Source organism: Pristis pectinata, chromosome 3, assembly GCF_009764475.1.
Source record: "Pristis pectinata isolate sPriPec2 chromosome 3, sPriPec2.1.pri, whole genome shotgun sequence".
Classification (NCBI taxonomy): Eukaryota; Metazoa; Chordata; class Chondrichthyes; order Rhinopristiformes; family Pristidae; genus Pristis; species Pristis pectinata.
In genome coordinates this window covers 47,747,408-47,769,265 of record NC_067407.1, presented here as the reverse complement: position 1 = coordinate 47,769,265, position 21,858 = coordinate 47,747,408, and the positions used below count along the sequence as shown (strand labels likewise).

Here is a 21,858-nt window from a genome sequence, read left to right as displayed (position 1 = left end):
CTAATGCATTATTCCAAGGCCAGAAATCTGACAACAATTTTGCATTCACATCTGTGAAGTCAGAGGTTGATCAGCAGCTATGTCCTGAGAATGACTATCACTGCATGCAAAATAATTATTTTTTGGCCCAATTCTGCCTTTGTATACCATTAAAACTCAATTAAACCCAAGTCAGCCAAGAATAAAATTATTTTCAACAGTCCAGTTTGTAAATACTGAAAATTGTGTCAATTTGCTGATTGTTGCTAATTACACTAGAGAAGGCTACAACGATGGAGGAGAGACTCACTAACAGCAACTTCCAGACTTCACAAATAACTGTGCACGTGTGCACCTCAGAATTTGCTATCGGATTTGCTCCAATAATGGCACTGGTCATTCTCAATGCAAACTCCAGGTCAATATATTATTTCCTTTGAAATTTAACATCTGTTATTTGATCAAAGTAATCTCAGATTTTACTCCATTCTTGAGACACCGATGCATTTAAAGCATAAAGCAGAAGAGATTGCAATATTCAGCATAACGAAAAATTTATAAAACATGAACTAAAGCAATTCTGACAATTAACTTGTGTACTTTTGCAATATGACCATATTTACAAAGCTTCTATTTTTACTATATGCAGAGGTAAAACAAAACAGTATTTTTAATGGTGAATTGCACTTATCTACCCCATTCCAACATGTTCACACTGCCTTTGATAAAGAAAATGGCACCATGGGAAAATAGTTTAAGGTCATATTCTTGAACCAATTTCACCTCAAAGTCAGCTGAACACAAATACCATCCAGTACCAACTGAAACAAGAAGAACTCTTTCTTAGTGAAAGGAAAGATCCCAAGAACAGAGCAAATTAATCGAGTCTGCCAGATGTATTTAACCAATGCAAGAAGCTGTGGAATTAAACTACTGCACAAGCAAAAGGATAATGAGCTCAACATAAAGAAATAGCTGCTGAACAAAGTATCAGGTAATGTGCAAGATTTCTAGAAAGGCATAATCTGACATGCTGTTGATTTGATGTGGGTTAAGTGGCATTCATCACAGTACCTTGTTAAATAAATACATTACCGGCCCCCGTTTCAACACAAAAGCTTTGACCTAAGTGAACAAAACATATTTCAAAGCCATATTAATAAATAATGTTTTAAGTTTTAAGGTGCTGGATGGAGGATACAAATTAATGTTAAACAGCAACGCTACAAGATAAAAATGTGAGGCAGATGGGGCTACGTTCTGTGCTTCAAGTGAAACTTCATTTATCCTGCACTCTTCCCAGTTCTCCATACAAAGCTACACAAATGGGAAGCAATTTATTACTTGAAGTGGACAGTGACTTATGAGTAGGATTCTAGAATGATCCTGGTGATGTCTTCTTAGAGTTTGGTCCCTATCTGGGAAACAGTTACAATTCATGTAAAGAAATAAGAATGTAAAATGAGACAAACAAAACAATACAAGAAAGCATTCTGAGTCAATGGAAGAATTACACACCACTTGGGCGTCATCACCCCTGCACATCTCTATTATATGAGCCCTGCAAAAGAAGTGCACACCACGCAACCTAGGTACTATTCCCATTTGAAATGTCAACATGCATGATTGCAACCATGATGTTAACCTTCAGAATGACTGGGTGTTTCTCAGAAATCAGGGATATATCCCCCAAGTTATGCTCCTCTTATCAGCCAGAGAGGTCAGATATTTAAAAGTTTGGGCACCCCTGATCAAAATTTCTGTTACTGTGAATAGTTAAATGAGTAAAAGATGACCTGATTTCCAAAAGGCATAAAGTTAAAGATGACACATTTCTTTAATATTTTAAGCAGGATTACTTTTTTATTTCCATCTTTTACAGTTTCAAAATAACAATAAAAGGAGAAGGGCCAGAAACAAAAGTTTGGGCACCCTGCATTGTCAGTACTTAGTAACACCCCCTTTGGCAAGTATCACAGCTTGTAAATGCTCTCTGTAGCCAGCTAAGTCTTTCAATTCTTGTTTGGGGGATTTTTGCCCATTCTTCCTTGCAAAAGGCTTCCAGTTCTGCTCTTTTGAGGTCTCTCCACAGATTTTCGATGATGTTTAGGTCAGGGGACTGTGAGGGCCATGGCAAAACTTTCAGCTTGTGCCTCTTGAGGTAGTCCATTGTGGATTTTGTGGTGTGTTTAGGATAGCTATCCTGTTGTAGAAGCCATCCTCTTTTCATCTTCAGCTTTTTTTTTTAAAAACAGACGATGTGATGTTTGCTTCCAGAATTTGCTGGTATTTAATTGAATTCATTCTTACCTCTACCAGTGAAATGTTCCCCATGCCACTGGCTGCAACACAAGACCAAAGCATGATTGATCCACTCCCATGCTTAACAGCTGGAGAGGTGTTCTTTTCATGAAATTCCGCACCCTTTTTTCTCCAAACATACCTTTGCTCATTGTGGCCAAAAAGTTCTATTTTAACTTCATCAGTCCACAGGACTTGTTTCCAAAATGCATCAGGCTTGTTTAGATGTTCCTTTGAAAACTTCTAACGCTGAATTTTGTGGTGAGGACGCAGGAAATATTTTCTTCTGATGACTCGTCCATGAACGTCATATTTGTGTAGGTGTTGCTGCACAGTAGAATAGTGCACCACCACTCCAGAGTCTTCTAAATCTTCCTGAAGGTCTTTTGCAGTCAAACGAGGGTTTTGATTTGCCTTTCTAGCAATCCTACGAGCAGTTCTCTCAAAGTTTTCTTGGTCTTCCAGACCTCAACTTGACCTCCACCGTTCATGTTAACCGCCATTTCTTAATTACATTACGAACTGAGGAAATGACTACCTGAAAACTCTTTGCTATCTTCTTATAACCTTCTCCTGCTTTGTGGGCATCATCTATTTTAATTTTCAGAGTGCTAGGCAGCTGCTTAGAGGAGCCCATGGCTGCTGATTGTTGGGACAAGGTTTGAGGAGGCAGGGTATTTATAAAGCTTTGAAATTTGCATCACCTGGCCTTTCCTAAGGATGACTGTGAACAAGCCATAGCCCTAACAAGCTAGTAAAGGTCTGAGACCTTGGTAAAAGTTATGAGAGCTCAAATCTCTTGGGGTGCCCAAACTTTTGCATGGTGCTCCTTTCCTTTTTTCACTCTAAAATTGTACAAAACAAAAATAATACACTAATCTTGCTTAAAATGTTGAAAAGAATGTTTCATCTTTAACTTTATGACTTTTGGAGATCAGTTCATCTTTACTCACTTAACTACTCACAGTAACAGAAATTTTGACCAGGGGTGCCCAAACTTTTGCATGCCACTGTAAATTCGGCCGAAATGCATTTCTCCTGCAATATCACCAGCCACTGTTAAAGTCCCAGGTTTTGAAATGTTACCTGAACATTGCTGTGATATGACAGCACACTTGCTGGAGAGCGAGAGGCTAGAGGGAGTAAAGGAAGAGAATGGGGGTTCAAAGGAAGATAGGGAAATGGGGATCAGGGCAAAAGATAGTGATGATGGAATGGAGCTTGAGAAAAGAGATGGACTGAGGAATCAGAGCTAAGGGCCAGAAGGGAATTTGAGGTTGGCAGGTCATGGGAAAGAAGGGGACAAGCTGTTAATGGATACACACACATGCAACTAGAAAGGATGTTATAACTTCTCTCAGAAATGGCCACAGTAGGAGACTAATGGTCTGAAAGCGGAGTAGCTAGTGAAAGGAGTGAGTAAAACCTCAATGGCATTACTGTGGGCAAATAACAAAAATATTTCCACTGGCAAGTGAATGGGCAATGGAAGCAAGGATTCTCACTGGAACAAGAGGATCAGCAGGGAAGAGGAGTTCTTAAACAGATAGCTATTGAATGGTGATTGAGGTGCTTCATTTCAAAAGTAGAACATATTGTACAAAACAAAAACCAGGAGGAGTACAAATGGTTTAGCTAGTTGTGGCAGTGTGGCGAGCAAAGAGGGGAATGCTGGTATTTGGTGCGAATGGGATCATCAGAGACACCACCAGCACTCACATGGCTCTCCTCCTGTACTTTTCCTCAATATTTCTATGAAAATTCACCTTCATTAAATAAAAATATAGGGAGCAGTTTAAAACAGTTGGCACTGAGCAAAGAATAATGTGCTCATCACCCACTGTGAGGTCTGTTTCCTTGCTTCAGATTGGTCTATGCTAGCCATAGTGATGGGTATAGCACAGACAGACTCTGATACACTGCCAATAAAGACTTGTTAATTTAACAAAGATTTAGAGTCCAAACTAGTCCAAGGAGAAAGAAAGAAACAAAAACAAAAGATGTCAAACAATAGAAAGCTGAAACGGTTATTGAGAATGCTTTAAGTACTTAGAATGTTTTGGGCTTTATAGAGAAGACCTATTTGGCTCAGGAGCCAGACTGCACTGTGTGAAGTGCAAGGGCTATGGCTGGCTTCAGGACAAATTATGTACTTATTATGAGTTACAAGTAGGATATCAGCAAATTATACCTACAACTAGCAGTTATGTATGGATTATGAGTTATATAATAACTATTATGGGAATATGAGTTTTACCACTGTTCCTAGTAGTTATCAGTGCAATTTCACCAAGGTAATATTGGGTACAGGTGGAATCAAAGCTCCTCCAAGCGGCTATCTGTCCTGCAATTCCACTGCTCATTGCCTCCAGATAGGTTATCATCCGAAAACTTTGCGTAGCAATAATTACAAGGTACAAGCAAAATTATTCAGCTACTGGGGAACCCAGCATCTACCAAAATAAAACAACTTTGTAGAAGGCGTAAGATCTGATGTGGCAAGGCAAATGATCAGATGTCACACGATCAGAATGCCAAATGATAAAGCTTCCAGGAATATGTCCGATACAGGGCAACTGCAAAAGATTAACAGCTGCTGCAGGCTGTAAAAGCCAACTTACATAGAATGAAGATTGAATTGGTGTGGCTGAGAAATACAGTCTCTTTACTCGATAATTGGTCACCAGAAGCACAATCCACGTATTTTACCAAATAAATAGAATTCCTTTACCTGTTCTTGTCTCTGAAGTATCCATTCTGAAATGGGACTGTGCTTGGTTACTTCAGGAGTTCTGCTGCCAACCTGGGCAGTTTGACCAGCAAATTGACTTGTGCTTGCCAAGTACTCTGAAAACATATAGGCACTGTTAACCCTCAGTAACACCACCAATTCAGTCAAACAAAATACATACAAAAACATGTTGGTACCCCACTCAAACATGTCATTATTAAGTTTTTACATGGCAGAGGGTCAAACAGCCTGCTCCTAGCTAATTTGTATGCAAAACTTGCTGTTCTATTAAAGTAATTATTTCCACAATTTTAACCCACCTATAACACTGGATTGAATCAACAGTTATTAAAGTTACTCAGGATGTGTCTCTCCACTAATGGTTCTCTACCACTAGTTGACTAATAGTTCTAAATACTGTGCCAAAGTAAAACTTCAATGCAAGAGGCAGCTAGCCAGCACCCTCAGCTGGAAAATAAGCTGTGAGGGTTTGAACTCAGCTGAGATCTCTTAACTCCAATTATATGCATAGTTTACGATTACACAATGACCAGGATATTCAATTCTATCGGTATCTCAAAGCAATGTTGAAATTATACTGTTATCAATTAGCAATATTGATAAAAACCCAGATTCCCATTATTACAGAAATACAACTCAATCCATATGCAACTAGCAGTTGGAGAAAAATTTGCAAACTTTGAAAAATGTCAGTGATGTTGTGAATGAAAATAAGAAAGTGACAGAACTATGGAATACTGAATATACATCATGCAAGATAATTAGAGGTGGTAGTTAGCATCCCAAACATAAAGAGAGGAAATTCATATTGAATAAAGAATAAGGGCACACCAGGATTACATAACCAAGATAATGGCATCGAAGAAAATAGAAGAACAAAATAAGTGTCAATGCCCCATGATCAAATGGGTTTTTATTCTGGATTTTAAAGGAAATAGTTCAAAAATGTTGAAAGGTCACAAGGCATTTACGAAGTTCTCTTGATTCTGGAATTATTGCTTTCTATTCGAAAATTGCACATGCCTTTAAGTTGTGGAATGGCAAGAGGGTGGAAACCAATTAATTATATACCAGTTAATCTAACATCTATTTTTGCCTATAATTAATTGGTTTATTATTGTCAAATGTACCAAAATACAGTGAAAAACTTTGTTTTGCATGCCATCCATACAGATCACTTCAAAACATTAGTACATCATGGTAGTACAAGGGAAAAGCAATAACAGAATGCAGAATATAGTATAACAGAGTGAATAAATTTCAGCTTTAGCCTGTACCAACAAGGATTTGTAAAATGGGAGATCATGCAAGAATCTGAGGGTTTTTTTTGAAGAAATTATTAGTGGACAGCAAAATGTTTATTGATATTATTTATACAGGGTGCCAGGAAAAGTTCCTTATTCCTAGGTTTCCAAAAGTCTTCCTGGAAAGTTTTCCAGTTTTACTTAGCCATGAATGGTCACATTTCCCACAGAGCTTATTTCTCAATAGAATGTATATTCACTACAAATGAAATACTTTTTATTTTAAAATGTCTGATATTGTTTTCCGACCAAATTTTTTTTTAACATCAGTCAACATCATGATCCCTGTGTAATTGTCTTTCAATTCCAAGATTAACAGGGTGCATTCCTAGGAAACTGTCCATATCACCATTTTGACGTAATGCAAAACTCTGTCATTTGCACATGCGCGAAGGAATGCATGTTGAAAAAAAAAACATTTTTTTTTACATTTTACTTCTCCCCACCCCCAAACATAAATTCTGTAAGAGTTAATTTTATTCTGTATTTCAAATTTTTGGGTAGTGAGTTTTTGAATCCTGCAAGGGTAAATTGCTGTTACCCAAATGGATGTAATGCAGGGGTTGCCTCTATTACCTTTGCTACAAAATTATATTTCTCAATGAATATTCAGAGAATAGCTGCTATTAGGGTGCCTTAAGTTTTATTCTTTGTTCTCTCATATTGCTATCCACATGAATTCTACTTCCTGAACTGTGCATTAGTTCATTTTGTTCACAAATAAAGGACTTTTAACGTTACCATTTTATCTTGATTGGTCCAAATTTGCTGATACCATGTTAAAATCACTGTCCACTGCTAAACAAGATTTGGCAAACGAAGCTCGACATTTTTATTATTGAAATATAGCTTAAAAGAGGAGCAGAATCTGCAGATAGTTCCCAATTCCAGAGTTTTAAGACGAGAGGGGAATTTAAATAGGGAGGTAGGGGGCAACATTGTTAAACAATCTATTAGAGTTGTGAAAAAGATCATCATGTAAGGCTGTGTGTTGGATTGAAACAAAAGGGGAAGTCACATCATTGGAATGTATTGTAGAGCTTCAAAGAGTCCAAAGGAAAGAGGACAAAATTTGTTGGCAAATTTTTGAAAAAAAATACTGGGGCAGTAATAGTGTGAGATTTCACATACCCTGCTATTAAATGGGGCATTATCAATGTGAAAGATGTGGAGGACGCATAATTCCTAAATTGTATGCAGATGAAACTTTTAGCCAATGTGTAGCAAGTCCAGCAATAGGGGTATGGGGGCAAGGGGACAATTCTGGGTTTAGTTTTATGGAATGAAACTGGACCTGCAGGTGAATGGTTTTCTGGTGATGACCACAACACAATTAGATCTAGCATAGTTGTGGAAAAAAAAAGGAGTACAGGTTCTAATTTGGAGTAAGGTTAATTTCATTGGACTGAGAAATGATTTTGCAAAAGTGGAGTGGAAACAGCTACTTGAAGGTCTCAGAGTAAAGAGACACTCAAAGGAGATTCAAGAGGTTTAGGTAAACATTTTCCTACAAAAAAAAAATGGAGTTGTAATGACCAAATCTAAAGCCCTGCATGACAAGGTGCTGGTGGGCAAGATAACTCAAAGAAAACTTCAGGTGAGAGGCACAGAGAGTTTAGTAGTGTAGAAAGCAAAAAATATAAATATTGCAGTAGTGAAATTAAAAGGAAAAGTTACAGAATAAGTGCAAAGAATTAAGTGACCAACTCCTGTTTATACCATTCCATATTTCTATGCAACACCATAACTGCAGAAAAATCACAGAAGCTAACAGTAAAAGAAGGCAAGAAATGGATGTGCAAAAACAGCAGCCAATTATTAACCTTAAAATAGTTGGATTCATCTGTTTAGAAGCAAAATCTTACACATTTTGATCAATTTGTACATTTACACTGCACCATATTCAATTTGTAAAGCTTCTGACAAGATTAGTTCAATCTCAGTGAAATTTTTATTTTCAAGTTTCCACAAACAAGAGCTCCTAATAAGCCATTTTCATTCTCAACTTCTGTGGACCAAAGTATAGTGCAGACTTACCTGTGGAACCAGAAGCTGATGACCAAAGTTTTGGCCCCCTCTTCACTAAACGAGGGCTCTGTACAGAACCATAGCAAGGAGATCCCAAGTCATTCAAGCGGTTCACAGCAGACGAGTCAAAAGGACTGCCCAAATCTGGTGTAAAGGGGAGACTAAGGAGGCTCCTCAAGGATGAAGATTTGTTCATTGATGAACCCAGAGGGCTTTGGGGAAAACGAGTAAAGAATGGGGTCTTTAGGGAAGGCTGGTAGCTGGCAGGTTCTTCAAGGCAGGAAGTTTCTGCAACAGAAGATCACAATAAAAACATACCTATATAACTGGGCTGTCAAACCAAACTAGGTTACAACAAGATTAGATCATAAATAGTAGGGCTATGGAATGATTAACAATCCAATTAAAAGAATTAATTTAAAATTCACATCATCATGTTCAAGTCCCCTTATCTTTATAAATTACTCTACCCCAAACTCTGCACTCCTCTAATTCCAGCTTCTTGTAGAACACCGATTTCCACTTCACAAATGACAACCATTTGGCTGAATGGGCTGGGGGATGTGGGAAGAGGGAACAGAAATGACTAAATGAATGGTGGAAATTAACTATTTCAAAAGAAGTTTTTGCTCCTATTTACAGTTCTATTCACCCCAGTTCTTGATTCTTTACTTCCACTGATCTGTATCTTATAAACTTACTTTCTCTAACTTCTTTCAGATCTGATGAAAGACCAATTTCAAATGGCTACTTTGTTTCTCTTTACAGATCATGCTTGACCTGCTGTGTATTTAAAACATCCTCAGGTTTTTTTTTATTTCAGATTCCCCACAACTGTTTAGATAAAAATCTAAAGCAATTTGATATTCCTCAAAAAAAGTCAAAAAGTATTGTAGCAATTCTGGACTGCTTTTTGGAAGCAAGTTACATATTTCAGGTATTCTACTGCCAACAAATTATTGCAACTATGAAATGGAGAAACAAAAAGAATATCAGATTGAACAGTTTTGCTCAATTTTAAGTCCTTTGGTCTTATCATATCCAAAATATCCTGTGCCTCACATCAAATAGCCACTTCAAATAAATGTTGTCCATAAGTAACCTGCCCCACATTGTACAAGCAAAACAAAAATTACAAAGCATCTTTTAAACAAATTAAACTTTAAGTCCAACCTGATGTACTTGACTGGTGACTTTCCCCAGGAATGGGATACAGTTTGATTCGACCATTGGCAGCAACAGCTTCCTGATACTCAATCAGCTTTTGTGTTAGGTCGTTTAGCAAGGCTAAGCATTCACCTGATATGGCTATCCAATTATGAGGATGGCCACCTAAAATGAAAACACAAATGATCAGACGCACCAGACAGGATAAAATTTAAGCTAATTTTTTTTTTTTAAAAACAGCATTTTCTTGAGAGCACAGCCTATAATGATAAGTGAAATAAAGCACAAACAACTGAATTATAAACAGAAAATCATGCATAGCATTGAGGGGAACCTGAAAAATAATCACACATTAAAATCTCCGCAAGAATGTCCTCGCACATATCAGTCGATACACTCCAAATTAAACAAATGAAGTGAAATCATTCTGACTCTTAGAAAATAACTTTTCAAATGGCAGGCAGCTTGCAAATTTAAGTGGATTGGACAGAATGCTAAAAGGAGTTAAAATCACTGGGAAAAAACAGGAAATCTATGAGAAAAGATCTGATAGGGATAATTGTAAGAGAATTTTGGGAGAAACAAGAGCAGGGATGGAGAAAAGCTGGAGTGAAACAATGAGATTAAAGGGAGTGACACAGATGTCAAGATCAGCAATTTTCTTGACGATGGTGATTTGTTGCAGATTTCCAGGACAATAGTCATAACAGTACCCAAAATTCCAACTTCCACAAGAGACCCCCTGAAAACAGCGTGTGCTTATTAAAAAGTGAGCTATATTACCGTCAAAACTAACACATTGATCAGTACCTCAAAAATCAACTGAATGATCCACAATTACATTGCTGCACAAAAACTAACAGTAATATCTCCACTCATGTCTAGTATATAATCCTACAAATACCTGCATTGTTCCACTCAGTTCCTAAGTTCAACATCAACCTATGATAGACAGGAGTTACCAAGAGGCAGTTCCACCGAGGTTGCAGGATACAGGTAGATGGGTGACTGTCAGGGGAGGGAAAGGGAATCAGCAGTCAGTGCAGGGTACCCTTGTGGGTATTCCCCTCAATAACAAGTATATCATATTGGATACCATTGGGGAGGAACAACCTACCAGGGGAAAGGTCACAGTGGCCAGGTCTCTGGCACAGAGTCTGACTCGGTGGCTCGGGGGGTGGGGGAAAGAGGAGTGTGATAGTGACAGGGGATTCACTGATTAGGGGAACAGATAGGAGATTCTGTGGACAAGAATGAGACTCCCAGATGGTATGTTGCCTCCCAGGTGCCACGGTCAGAGACGTCTCTGATCGAGTCCACAGCATTCTTAAGGGGGAGGGTGAGCAGCCAGAAGTTGTGGTATACATTGGTACCAACAACAGATAGGAAAAGGGACGAGTTCCTGAAGAAGGAATATAGGGAGTTAGGAAGGAAGCTAAAAAGCAGGACCTCAAGGGTGGTAATCTCTGGATTGCTGCCTGTGCCACGTCAGCGAAGGTAAGAATAGGAACATATCGCAGATGAATGCACAGCTGAAGAGTTGGTGTAGGGGGCAGTGAACGGTTCCCTTATACAATGAGATGGACTATTACCTCACGATCTACCTTGTTGTGACCTTGCACCTTATTGCACTGCACTTTCTCTGTAGCTGTGACACTTTACTCTGTACTGTTACTGTTTTTACCTGTACTACCTCAATGCACTCTGTACTAACTCAATGTAACTGCACTGTGTAATGAATTGACCTGTACGATTGGTTTGTAAGACAAGCTTTTCACTGTACCTTGGTACAAGTGAATAATAAACCAATACCAGTGTTTCAGATTTGTGGATCAATGGGACCTCTTCTGGGGAAGATCTGTACAAAAGGATCAGGTTACACCTGAACTCAAAAGGGACTAATGTCCTTGCGGGCGGGTTTGCTAGAGCTCTTGAGGAGGGTTTAAACTAGGTTGGCAGGGGGATGGGAACCAGAGTGTTAGGTCAGATGATGGAGCAGTTGGTGTAAAGGTTGATGCAATGTGCAGAGAGACTGAGGAAGAATAGGCAATGGATAGGGTACAAATGCATCAGTTGGATAGGTTAAAATGTGTTTACTTTAATGCAAGAAGTATTAAGAATAAGGGCGATGAACTTAGAGCATGGATCACTACGTGGAATTACGATGCTGTGGCCATTACGTTGACTTGGGTGTCGTAAGGGCAGGATTGGCTCCTTGATGTTCCAGGTTCAGAATTTTCAAAAGGGATAGGAAGGGATGTAAAAAAGTTGGGGGAGGTGGGGTGACATTGCTAATCAGGGATAGTATCACAGCTGCAGAAAGGGACGTCACGGAGGGATCGTCTACTGAGTCAGTGTGGGTGGAAGGGAGCAATCATTCTGTTGGGAGTATTCTATAGGCCCCCCAATAGCCACCGGGACACTGAGGAGCAGATACGTAGGCAGATTTTGGAAAGGTGCAAAAATAACAAGGTTGTTGTCACGGGAGACTTCAACTTCCCTAATATTGATTGGCACCTCCTTAGCGCAAAAGGTTTAGATGGGGCAGAATTCATTAGGTGTGTCCAGGAAGGATTCCTGACACGGTATCTGAACAGACTGACAAGAGGAGAGGCCATACTGGATCTAGTACCAAGCAGTGAACCTGGTCAGGTGATAGATCTCTCGGTGGGCAAGCAATTTGGAGATAGTGACCACAATTCCCTGACCTTTAGCATAGCCATGGACTGGGATAGGAGCAGATGATATGGGAAAGTTTTTAACTGGGGGAGGGCTAATTACAATGGTATTAAGCAGGAACTTGGGAGCGTAAATTGGGAACAGAAGTGCAGAGAAATGCACAGAAGAAATGTGGAGGCTGTTTAGGGATCACTTGCATGGGGTTCTGGATAGGTCTGTCCCACTGAGACAGAGAAAGGATGGTAGGGTAAAGGAACCATGGTTGACAAGAGAGGTGAAGCATTTAGTCAAGAGGAAGGAGGAAGCATACTTAAGCTTTAGGAGGCAAAAATCAGACAGAGCTCTTGAAAATTATAAGGTAGCCAGGAAGGAGATTAAGGGACTTACGAGAGCTAGAAGGAGACACGAGAAGGCCTTGGCAAGCAGGATTAAGGAAAACCCCAAGGCATTCTACACGTATGTGAGGAATAGAAGGATGATCAGCGTGAGGGTATGACCGCTCACAAATAAAGGGGGAAACGTGCATGGAGGCAGAGGAGGTAGGGGAGGTTCTTAATTAATACTTTGCTTCAGTGTTCGCTAGGGAGAGGGGCTTTGATGAATGCGAGGTCAGTGCAGAACAAGCTATTGTGCTGGCACATATTGAGGTTAAGAAAGAGGTAGTGTTGGAGCTTCTGAAAAACATTATGTTCAATAAGTGCCCAGGGCCAGACAGGATATACCCCAGGTTACGACAGGAGGCAAAGGAAGCGATTGCTGGGGCATTAACGATATTTATGCCCTCCCTGGCCACAGGAATGGAGGATTGCAAATGTTGTTCGCTTGTTCAAGAAAGGTAATAGGTATAATCCTGGGAATTATAGACCAGCAAGTCTTACATCAGTAGTGGACAAGCTATTGGACAGGATTCTTAGGGACAGGATTTACGAGCATTTGGAGAAGCACAGTCTTATCAGGGATAGTCAGAATGGCTTTGTGAGGGGTAGGTCTTGCCTCACGAGCCTAAATGAGTTTTGAGGAGGTGACAAAAGAAACTAATGAAGGTAGAGCGATGGAAGTGGTGTATATGGACTTAAGGTGTTTGACAAGGTTCCCCATGGTAGGCTCATCCAGAAAGTCAAGAGGCATAGGATCCATGGAGACTTGGCTGTGTGGATTCAGAATTGGCTTGCCCACAGAAGACAGAGGGTGGTAGTAGATGGAGAATATTCTGCCTGGAGGTTGGTGACTAGTGGTGTTCCACAGGGATCTGTTCTGAGATGCCTGCTCTTTGTGATTTTTATGAATGACTTAGAGGAGGAAGTGGAGGGGTGGGGTAAGTTTGCAGATGACACAAAGGTTGGAGGTGTTTTGGATAGCATAGAAGGTTGTCGTAGGTTACAACAGGATGCAGAGTTAGGTGGAGAAGTGGCAGATGGAGTTCAATCCAGAAAAGTGTGAAGTGATACACTTTGGAAGAACTAACTTGAAGGCGGAGTACAAGGTTAATGGCAGGATTCTTCGCAGTGTGGAGGAACAGAGGGATCTCGGGGTGCTAGCCTTCACTATTCAGGGAATTGAGTTCAAGAGCCACAAGGTAATGTTGCAGCTCTATAAAACTCTGGTTAGACCACACTTGAAGTACTGTGTTCAATTCTGGTCAGCACATTATAAGGAGGATGTGGAAGCTTTGGAGAGGGTGCAGAGGAGATTTACCAGGATGCTGCCTGGATTAGAGAACACACCTTATGAGGAAAGGTTGAGCGAGCTGGGGCTTTTCTCTTTGGAGTGATGCAAGATGGAGTGACTTGATAGAGGTGTATAAGATTACAAGGGGCATAGATAGAGTGAACAGCCAGTGCCTTTTCCCCATGGCAGCATGGCCAATGCTAGAGGACATTTAAGGTCAGAGGAGGAATGTTCAGGGGAGATGTCAGAGGTAGGTTCTTTACACAGAGTGGTGGGTGCCTGGAATGCACTGCCAGGGGTGGTAGTGGAGGCTGATACAATAGGGACATTTACAAGGCTCTTAAATAGGCACATGGAAGAAGGTAAACTGGAGGGTTATGGGCTGTGTTGGAAGGAAGGGTTAGATTGATCAGAGAGTAGCGATTATATAGGTAGGCACAACATAGTGGGCCAAAGGGCCCGTACTGTGCTGTACTTTATGTTCTATGCAGAATATCAACTCTTTAAATCAGTAAAATCTTGCACCTATCCAACATCCAAGAGATTCCTTAAAGGGGAACTTTGTTTACCTGGCTGGCTAAGGTTGAATACCTCTTGTCTTCGGCAGGGCGAATACTGGGAAAGCAAGGCCAAATCTTGCAACGCAAGATACTGAAATACAGAGATACACACATGTAGTTATCAGCTTGCTAGCACCAAGTCTGAACAATCTACTGCAATTATGTACTATATTTGTGACTGACATCCAATTTGTTTTACCTTTACACAAGGGGAAACATTGGCAGTTAGAACTTTAGGAAGGCACTGATCAGCTTCCTCTCCAAAACTGGACTGCACAGAAAATTGGAATACCTGAATCAATGGAAAAGAGCAAAAGCACAAAACATGATGGACCCTTCTGACTACAAGCACAACATTGACCCGCTATAAATGAATACTGAACTTTACAAAAATTGTCAATAATCTAAGTTTGTGCATATTCAAAAATGGGACAGTGACAGAAATGTTCTGATATTCTAATACAGGGACAAATAGCTCTTGACAGATAAAGATGTGCAGGAAGAGCATCAGCAGCTAAGGCAGTGAGATTTTGTGATGTAGGCAGTATTTAAATTGGCCAAATCTATTTATGTTGGTACTTAGTTAAATTAAAAATATTTCTCTTACATTTTAGACTGAGTGATAGAAAACATTCAAGATTCAAACATGATTTACTCATTCACATGCAATTTTGCAAACCATAATTGCTAATGAATAGCAGCATTTACTGAACAGATTTACCAATGTGTAAACATAGACAGGTTTCATTTCAACAGACATGATAAACAACAACAAAAAAATCACAAGATACTTCTTCCACTAATAATTCTAACATTAAAAGCATCCTCAACACAAGAAACAGGAATAGGTCAGAAGACCACTGGAGCCTACTCTGCCATTTAATAAGGTCACATCAGATCCTGTATCTCACATTCACCTCCCAATCACTGTTCAAAAATCTGCATTAAACATTCCACACGACTGAGCATTCACAGCCCTCTGAATATCTACAACAGTCTGAATAAAGAAATGCCTTCTCATTTCTGCCTCAATGGGCCAATCTCCAAACCCCAAGACTCAGACGCTAACTTAGACTTCCCAGCCAATTGAAATAATCTCAGTAACTTAATTCACCCCCCAACCACCACCCCCCACCCCCAAAAATGTGGTCTTTCAATTTCCAGTAAATACGTTCATTCAGGAAGCCATCAAATGAATCGAAGCTGCACTGCATCCAAGTATATCCTTCCTTCAGCACAGAGACCAAAACTGACCCCATACATCAGGAGAAGTCGCACCAAAGCCTTGTTCCAAATGTAGCATGACTTCTTTACAGTTGTGCTCCAATCCTCTTGCCAAATGCCAATGTTTCATTTGTGCCCTCAATCACTTGCTGCAGCTGCACGTTAACTTTGTGCTTCATGAACCATCACATCAAAATCTTACTCTATTCACTTTTGTCTCTTGCCACTTAAGAAAATCTTTTTCTTGTACTAAAGTGAATAGCTTTACCTTTTACCACATTATTCTCCACCTGCCAACTTCTTATCCACCCGCCAACTTCTTATCCACCCATTCAGACTTACTTAAGTCCCTTGGCAGACTGTTTGCATCCTCTCTCCAGATCTCTTCCACTATATTAGCAACAATCTTTGAAATGTTATATTACGTCCTTTCATTCAAATCATTACTATAGATTGTAAATAATTGAAGGACCAGAAGCAATCTCTATGGCCAATCTGAAAAAGACTGGTTCATTCCTGCTATCTTCAGTTATTTAGCTAATCCTCTTATCCATGCTAAAATCTTAACCCCAGATCTGTTGGCCCATAGTTTCTTTTGTTTCTGTGCTACTATATCATGTGACATTTTAAAAGAAATATTTCACAATTACACTTCATGCATTTGGTTAGTTCTTTTGAGGATGCAACTGTGGGCCAACTGGCCCAGAGTTAAACATTTTTCATGCCCTCTTTTTTTTGAATATGATTCTTATATTTGCTACCTTTCAATCTGCAGGGACTGTTGTAAAATCTTGGGAATTTTAGAGAGAAGAAAAAAGAATCATCTTCCGTTCACCTCCCAACAGCCATCTCTTTCTGAATCCTACATGCAGTCTCAGGACTGGAGGATTTGTCAGCTTTTAGATGCCTTAATTTCAGTATTTTACCTTTACTGACATTAGTTGCTATAAATTCTTCATTCTTATTAGATTCTGAACTCCCCACTATTTCTGGTACTTTTATTGCACTTTCTGCACTGAGAACAATGATTTAATAGCTCAGTCATTTCTCTACTACCATTTCATAATCTTTCCTGCATCTTTCTCCTACTAACTTACAATTATTTTTGCTACAGTTTTTATCCCCCCAGTCAACTTGGTTGCTGGTTTGTAAAACTCCCCTCAGGCTTACTATTCTGCTTGGCAACATCATAAACTTTTGAGCCTTTGAATCACTTGCACACAGATTACAAGATCTTTATATTGAAAACAACTGCAATTCAGGAAATCTTGTCTAAACAAAGCTACCCAATATATATTCCATACTCACCTCTGTAACGAAGATTTTAAAGAGCACCCATGTAATGTACCAGGTAACCAAGAGAAATGTACCACTTAACCAGGTTGTGTAGAGCAGCGGCAAGTCAAGCAGTCCAGTCAGGGTGTCCAGAGAATGCTGTGCGCTTCAGAAAAAGTTACAGATAGTTGTTTTTTTCCCAAGTGCTCATTCACAAATTAGCACTACTTCTGGAAATATTGCATCTCACTGTGGTCATCTGACAGTTACATCGCTTTCTAAAAAGCAACACGAAAGTTATGCATATACCCAAACTGCTTCATTGCACCTTCGCCAAAGTTCACTGCTCAGATGCAAGATGTAGAATTAAAGCAGCAAAAAGTTTTACATGATTAAGTTAAAAGGTACATAACAGTGACACTAATTTTTGAGGCAATTTATTCAAGAACACTTGTTCTGTGCTAAGTTTTGGGGAATTGCAAATTTGGTACAATGCCATGGATACTTTTGGGAGAAAAAAGAATTCCAATTTCAGTGAAGATCTGTGGAAGAGAAAGGGGCAGAAGAAAAGTTTCTGCTTTGGACCGAGTGAGATTGCTAATTTGTGCTCAACCTGACCTGACTCAATTCAGCATTCATAAATCAGGATGTTTAAAATTATCATCATTAAGAAAACTGTTCCTGGTCCACAAGTCCCCAGTTTTTTTTCTCCCATAGATGATATTCTGCACCTCCAAGCTATCTCAGAAGATAAAATACATTAGTGGGGTGCCACAGGGCAAAACAAAAACGTCGTAGGTTTAAATCCAGGAAGTCCCTGTGATTGCTGAACTCAACCAGATCTATTGTTAAGATGCTCCTTTTGGCTTCAATGCCCTTGTGCCAGCGGTTTAAAACAAAAATCAGTGGCTTTGGTAGAGGAAGAGAAATAACAAAAACAAAGCAAAATACACCTCAAAATAATAAGTAAACACAGTATCAAACATCAAAGAATGAATATTTTATATTCAGCTCACCAACCTGTCTTTTTGAAGAGTTGTTGAGGCACTTATCCAAGCTCTTGGCACATAACCTAGGGGTTAAAATAAAAATATAATGGAAAAGAAAAATCAAATTAAGGACTTTCGAGATTACCTGGTCAAACATTCATTGAGCAGATTTTGGCTACAGGGCAATATCAATACAGAAGTAATAGAATAAGCAGTACTGAAATTTCATTAGTATTTGTGAATGAGCTCATTCCACCCAAATTGCACTTTATCTTGTAAAAATGAAAAAAAGAGCAATAAACACAGGCCACAGGTGCATGAAAGTGAAAGGCACACCAAGATTTTTAACTCATTATCTTCAGAGATATACAGTTCACGGTTCTAGCCACAAAAAGAGAAATTTAAGGATGGTTAGAACACAAGTGCCAATATCATTGTGCACTAAGTTGCTGCTAAATTGCAAGATGGGGTAGAAGGGTAGAAAATTGCAGACAAAAAACAGCTGCAAAATTCTACACCAAAAGATTAGGAAATAAGATATCTTTATTAGTCACAGGTACATCAAAACACACAGTGAAATACAATATTAACCAGCTTTTCGCAGCTTTGTGCAACATGTTACTTCATGGTTATTAACTCTTCTTCTTTAAGCACCGGTTCCCTCAGATTATGTCCCCATATTGTAATTCTATTTATTCACCCATCTCCTCCCTATCCTTATTACTTATGGACAACACATGATGTTAAATATCTACCGTAATTAAACTCCTTAATAAAAACATTTTACTTTTGCTTTCTAATTTAGTAATTAAAATAAGATAAGATTTCTTTTTTTAAGTTACATGTACATCAAAACACAGTGAAATGCATCTTTTTGCATAGAATGTTCTGGGGGCAGTCCACAAGTGTCGCCACGCTTCTAGTGCCAACATAGCATGCCCACAACTTGCTAACCCATTATGTCTTTGGAATGTGGGAGGAAACTGGAGCATCTGGAGGAAACCACACAGACACGGGAAGAACGTATAAACTCCTTACAGTGGTGGGAATTGAACCCAGGTCGCTGGCGCTGTAATAGCATTACGCTAACCGCTACGCTACTGTGCCGCCCCATAAAATAAGAGTTAAAAGCTCATTTAAAAGTAGTATTGGTGCTCTTCCATATTACATTGCTATTGCTTGTATCATTTTTCTTGCTTCTGGTCATTCATCCCAAGGAACTATGTTCAGAACCAGGACAATTATTGATTTGGTCTGGTCATTCAATGAATGTTCCAAAGAAGCAGAGGCAATCATTGCATGAGAGAGATACAACCATATGCAATTCACAAGACAGAACCTGGAATGACTACAAATAAAAAGGTTACCTAGAAAGTAGTAAAGGATGCAGTAATTCCTGAGGAAATACAGTGACTGCACAGCACTGTATTTAATGACCAGTGACAGGTTTGCTTTGAAACGCAGGTACTTGAATTGCTAAAAAAAAAGAAACAAAAGGTTACTTTTTCTCTCCCTTCCTCTTGTGAGCAAGCTGGGACTCACCAAGGCACCATTCCACGGATGTGGAGCACCATTGTAACCATTCAAAAGGCAGCCTGCACACTGCATACTCTGCTGACAATGGTAGTGAGGGAATCATTAATATTCTGCCCAGTACCGTTTTTCAGAAACCTCTTCACAGCAGTGTTCTGACAGGTTTTTGCTGTCTAGCCCAGCAAAAATTAACTAGTTAACAGCACAAATCAAAGCCTAACCACATCTTTTTGTTTCATTTCCACAACGAGCAGTGGATTAACCCATTAGGTCCTCAGGGAGGCCAAATTAGTCTCAATGGCAGATTATACACCTGAAATGATAATTAAATATTATGCCTGTAAACATCTAGAAGATCTAGTAGTAGGTATCTAACTTCTACTTCATTCAGCTCCTGATAAGGGGGAAAATCACAAATCAGAAGTCCAAATAGACTTCTGCAAATTTCAGATGGAAACTGAATGTAACCACCATGTTACTAAAGTACAAAAGGATGACCTCCCTTTCCTTCTACATGTTAAATGTGGTGTTACAATATTGTGCTGCCACAATGCTTCAAGTTGCCAAGTAAGAAACCAAGTATATCCATGATTCACTCCAGGGTAAAGTACCACAAGCAACTGGGCTACAGGGTAACTGCCACCTGGAAGAAGATGGGGAACAGAGATATAGGCAGAGGTCCAGGAGTTAGTAGATTGTTAGATCACCCAAGTAAATGTGCACAAGTTCCCAGAATAAATAAATAAAAATTACAATTTAAAAGAATTACTACATGGATACAAGGTCCAAGACCCAAGTGCAGGACACCGAAGTGAATGTAGAATCAAAGAACAGATGTCCAAAGAGGCAGCAGGTAGATGACAGCAAACTTGTTTTAGAACAGGAGCTTTGAAGTCCGGATGCAAGACTATTACATTTAAAGTAAATGAATATTTACTACAAAATAGATTGATCTGCTTTTAGTCTACCCAAAGTAGAAATTAAAAGTAACATTACCTGCAGAGTTGGGAAAGATAAATAATTGAAGTTGTTAACAAAATAAAGCAGACTGTAACTGTATCCTATAAATGCTCCTTCCATCAGTAAGAAAACGTGAAACTCATTCAGGCACATGTTGCTACTGGATGCAGAACTGCAATGAGAAGATCAAAAGTTGATAGGTACTTTAGCAAAGAAAAATAAAGAATAATAAGGTGCACACAAACTCCAAACAAGGATATTTTACAAACTCCCACATTTCCATTAGCTCTGTGCTTACCCGTCTTGAGATGAGCAAGGTACACTGATCATCTGGTAACGCCCCCCAGCTATGACAGCTGCACACCACGCCATCAGCATCCCCATCACTGCATGTACCACCGAATGAATGAACCGATGAGGATGGAACACATTTCCTATGAGCGCTATCCTACTACATGGAATAGACGGCTCCACTGCAAAGGAAGGACAGGTTTTTGTTTTAAATGTGCAGCAGCAGGTTTGAGACTTTGGTAGGGGCTATTTGTTTAATTGGAAAAGTAGATGAGGAGGCAAATCACTTGAAAACATCCCTTTCCCAACTTAAGTGCTTCAAATTCCTGGGTGCTACCATCACAGACAACTTGTCCTGGGCCCAGCACATAGATGTAATCTTGAAGAAGGTGCGCTTTCTCAGAAGCTTAAGGAAATTTGGCAAGTCACCAAATACTCCTTAAAAAAAAACTCCTAGAGATGCACTGTAGAAACTATCCTGACTGGCTACATCATGGCCTGGTATGGCAATTCCAATGCACAGAAATGCAAGATGCTGCAAGAGTCATGGACACAGCCTGGTCCATCACGGGCATAGCCCTCCCCACCATTGACAGCATCTACTGGAGGCACTGCCTCAAGAAGGTGGCATCTATCATTAAGCATCCCCATCATCCAGGTCGTGCCCTCTTCTCGCTGCTACCGATTCTCAAAGTATGGAGGTCAAGTTGAAAATTCCAAATGACACTGTCAAAACTATACAAATTTCAATTATGCAGCTCATGTGAAATGATGCACATTGTCTTGTATGAAACGTGATACAATAAATATAAGTCACTGCCTCTTGTTTTATTCATAATTGAACAAAATCCCTATTTAATGAAAAATGCCAACTTTATTACCAAGATAATATCACCAGGATAAATTGCATGATTTGAAACCTAAATTGTGAATATTTAAGCATCAAAAAGCAAAGTATCTGAAAATCAAACATGAGATTAGATTAGAACACTGGCTTGAAAAGAAGTACCTAAGTGCAAAGAATAAAAATTTAATACCTGTATAATATTCCATATTGAAGATTCCAATAATCACTACAGCTCCACACAACACCAGGACTGAAAACATTATGCAAGAACTATTCAGGTGGTTCAATGTCTCTAGAAAAA

The 21,858-nt window shown here is 39.3% G+C and overlaps 1 protein-coding gene across 1 annotated transcript in view; it reads right to left on the bottom strand.

Moving 5' to 3' along the window:
- ndc1 (NDC1 transmembrane nucleoporin) overlaps positions 1 to 21,858 on the bottom strand; it is a 34,136-nt gene that overhangs the window by 10,109 nt on the left and 2,169 nt on the right. The window contains exons 3-14 of the mRNA XM_052011597.1: positions 21,748 to 21,849; positions 20,718 to 20,892; positions 20,456 to 20,591; positions 19,294 to 19,402; positions 17,958 to 18,009; positions 16,971 to 17,103; positions 14,638 to 14,730; positions 14,448 to 14,529; positions 9,538 to 9,696; positions 8,374 to 8,652; positions 5,012 to 5,127; positions 1,054 to 1,104 (exon numbers count right to left, since the gene is read on the bottom strand). Coding sequence (XP_051867557.1) covers positions 1,054 to 1,104; positions 5,012 to 5,127; positions 8,374 to 8,652; positions 9,538 to 9,696; positions 14,448 to 14,529; positions 14,638 to 14,730; positions 16,971 to 17,103; positions 17,958 to 18,009; positions 19,294 to 19,402; positions 20,456 to 20,591; positions 20,718 to 20,892; positions 21,748 to 21,849 — 1,487 coding nt within the window. The remainder of the gene's footprint in view (positions 1 to 1,053; positions 1,105 to 5,011; positions 5,128 to 8,373; positions 8,653 to 9,537; positions 9,697 to 14,447; positions 14,530 to 14,637; positions 14,731 to 16,970; positions 17,104 to 17,957; positions 18,010 to 19,293; positions 19,403 to 20,455; positions 20,592 to 20,717; positions 20,893 to 21,747; positions 21,850 to 21,858) is intronic.